The sequence below is a fragment of the Orycteropus afer genome, unplaced genomic scaffold, assembly GCF_000298275.1.
Source record: "Orycteropus afer afer isolate SDZICR_OR568_19922 unplaced genomic scaffold, OryAfe1.0 scaffold00209, whole genome shotgun sequence".
Classification (NCBI taxonomy): domain Eukaryota; kingdom Metazoa; phylum Chordata; class Mammalia; order Tubulidentata; family Orycteropodidae; genus Orycteropus; species Orycteropus afer.
In genome coordinates, this window is record NW_006921796.1 from 983,996 (window position 1) to 985,347 (window position 1,352).

General features: G+C 41.1%; 1 protein-coding gene across 1 annotated transcript in view; it reads right to left on the reverse strand.

Moving 5' to 3' along the window:
- PWP1 (PWP1 homolog, endonuclein) overlaps positions 1–1,352 on the reverse strand; it is a 26,586-nt gene that overhangs the window by 21,120 nt on the left and 4,114 nt on the right. Inside the window, exons 2-3 of the mRNA XM_007948249.1 lie at positions 535–593; positions 213–397 (exon numbers count right to left, since the gene is read on the reverse strand). Of these exons, the coding sequence (XP_007946440.1) occupies positions 213–397; positions 535–593 (244 nt within the window). The remainder of the gene's footprint in view (positions 1–212; positions 398–534; positions 594–1,352) is intronic.

Below are 1,352 nucleotides of genomic sequence, written 5' to 3' on the forward strand. Positions count from 1 at the left end.
TTTTTTTTTTTTTTTAATTTTTAATTTGGTTAGTGATTAGTGTTTATTTTCTAAACCACTTTAGGAAATGTGCTCTTTGCCCCATGTCTGAACCAGATTATGTGACTGACTTACGGACCAAGAGGATCTCAGAGTAAAGCTTGGGAATGCCACCAGCATGATCTAATGCACCAAGTCAATGATTAAAAACACAGAAACGAACGAATCCTGACCTGGGTCGCCATCCTCATCGTATCTGTCCAAGTCGTACTCAGCCAGCTCATCATCACCTAGTGTCCTGTCATCCTCTGGGTCACCATCCTCCAGCGGCTCCCTGGGTCGTGCCTGGGTGCGAGCACTCCGCATGCTATCTTCTGAAGGATCACCTGTCTCCTCTTCATCACTGCCACCTTCTTCTCTATGGGAATGAAAAAGGAAAAAACAAAACAAAACACCCAAATGGCACTGCTCAATCACAAGACTACCTTGTCATCATGACTGAAGATACACACTTGATCTGGAACTTTACTAAGACACCAGTATTCCCAAACTTACTGTAATTTTTCTTTTGCTTCAGCAATGAGGCGTTTTACTTCTTCTTTACTCAGCTCTACCTGTAAGAGATCAGACACTTCATGAGATTACAAGACACAGTAAAACCTGCAAAAGCAGTGTAAGGTGGAAACCTGTCAGAGAAGAAAAATGCAAGTAATTTCTACTAGAAGGAGCAATAGAAAAGAAGTAAGACTACCCTGTCAAAGGTGGAAAACGTGCAAGACTGGAGACTCAAAAAAACAAGGCAGTCCTAACAAGTTCCAGCTCTCACAGGTTTCACTTATTTAAGAAAATCATTAGAAGTCTTTGAATTTAGAAGAAGTCTGCGTAATAATACCATCGCCTGCTTTAGTTTTGTCCATGGCAGTTATCCCTATCAGACACTGTATATCTTACAGATTCCTTTTCTACTTTCTGTGCCGCCCTCCTCCCGCATACCCTATCCCACTGTGGAAGCTTCACTAGGAGACCTGTATGCTGTGAAACAAGTAAGTAAGTGGTATGTGGGAGACAGCTTCTAAAGCAGTACCCAACAATCTCCATTTACTGATATTCATGCCAGTAATATCCCCTTGTGTATGGGTTAAATCTAATGACTTGCTTCTAACCAATAAAAAAAACAAACAAACAACCAAACTTGCTGCTGTCGAGTAGATTCCAACCTTATTGTGACCCTATAAGACAGAGTAGAATTGCTCCACAGGGCTCCAAAATAAAAGAAAGAAGTTTGTAAACAACGTCATGGGACATAAGCAGCAAACATGAGAGACCCTATTTTAAGGTAAATGGAGTTTTCACAGGTCCTTCCAATTAAGACC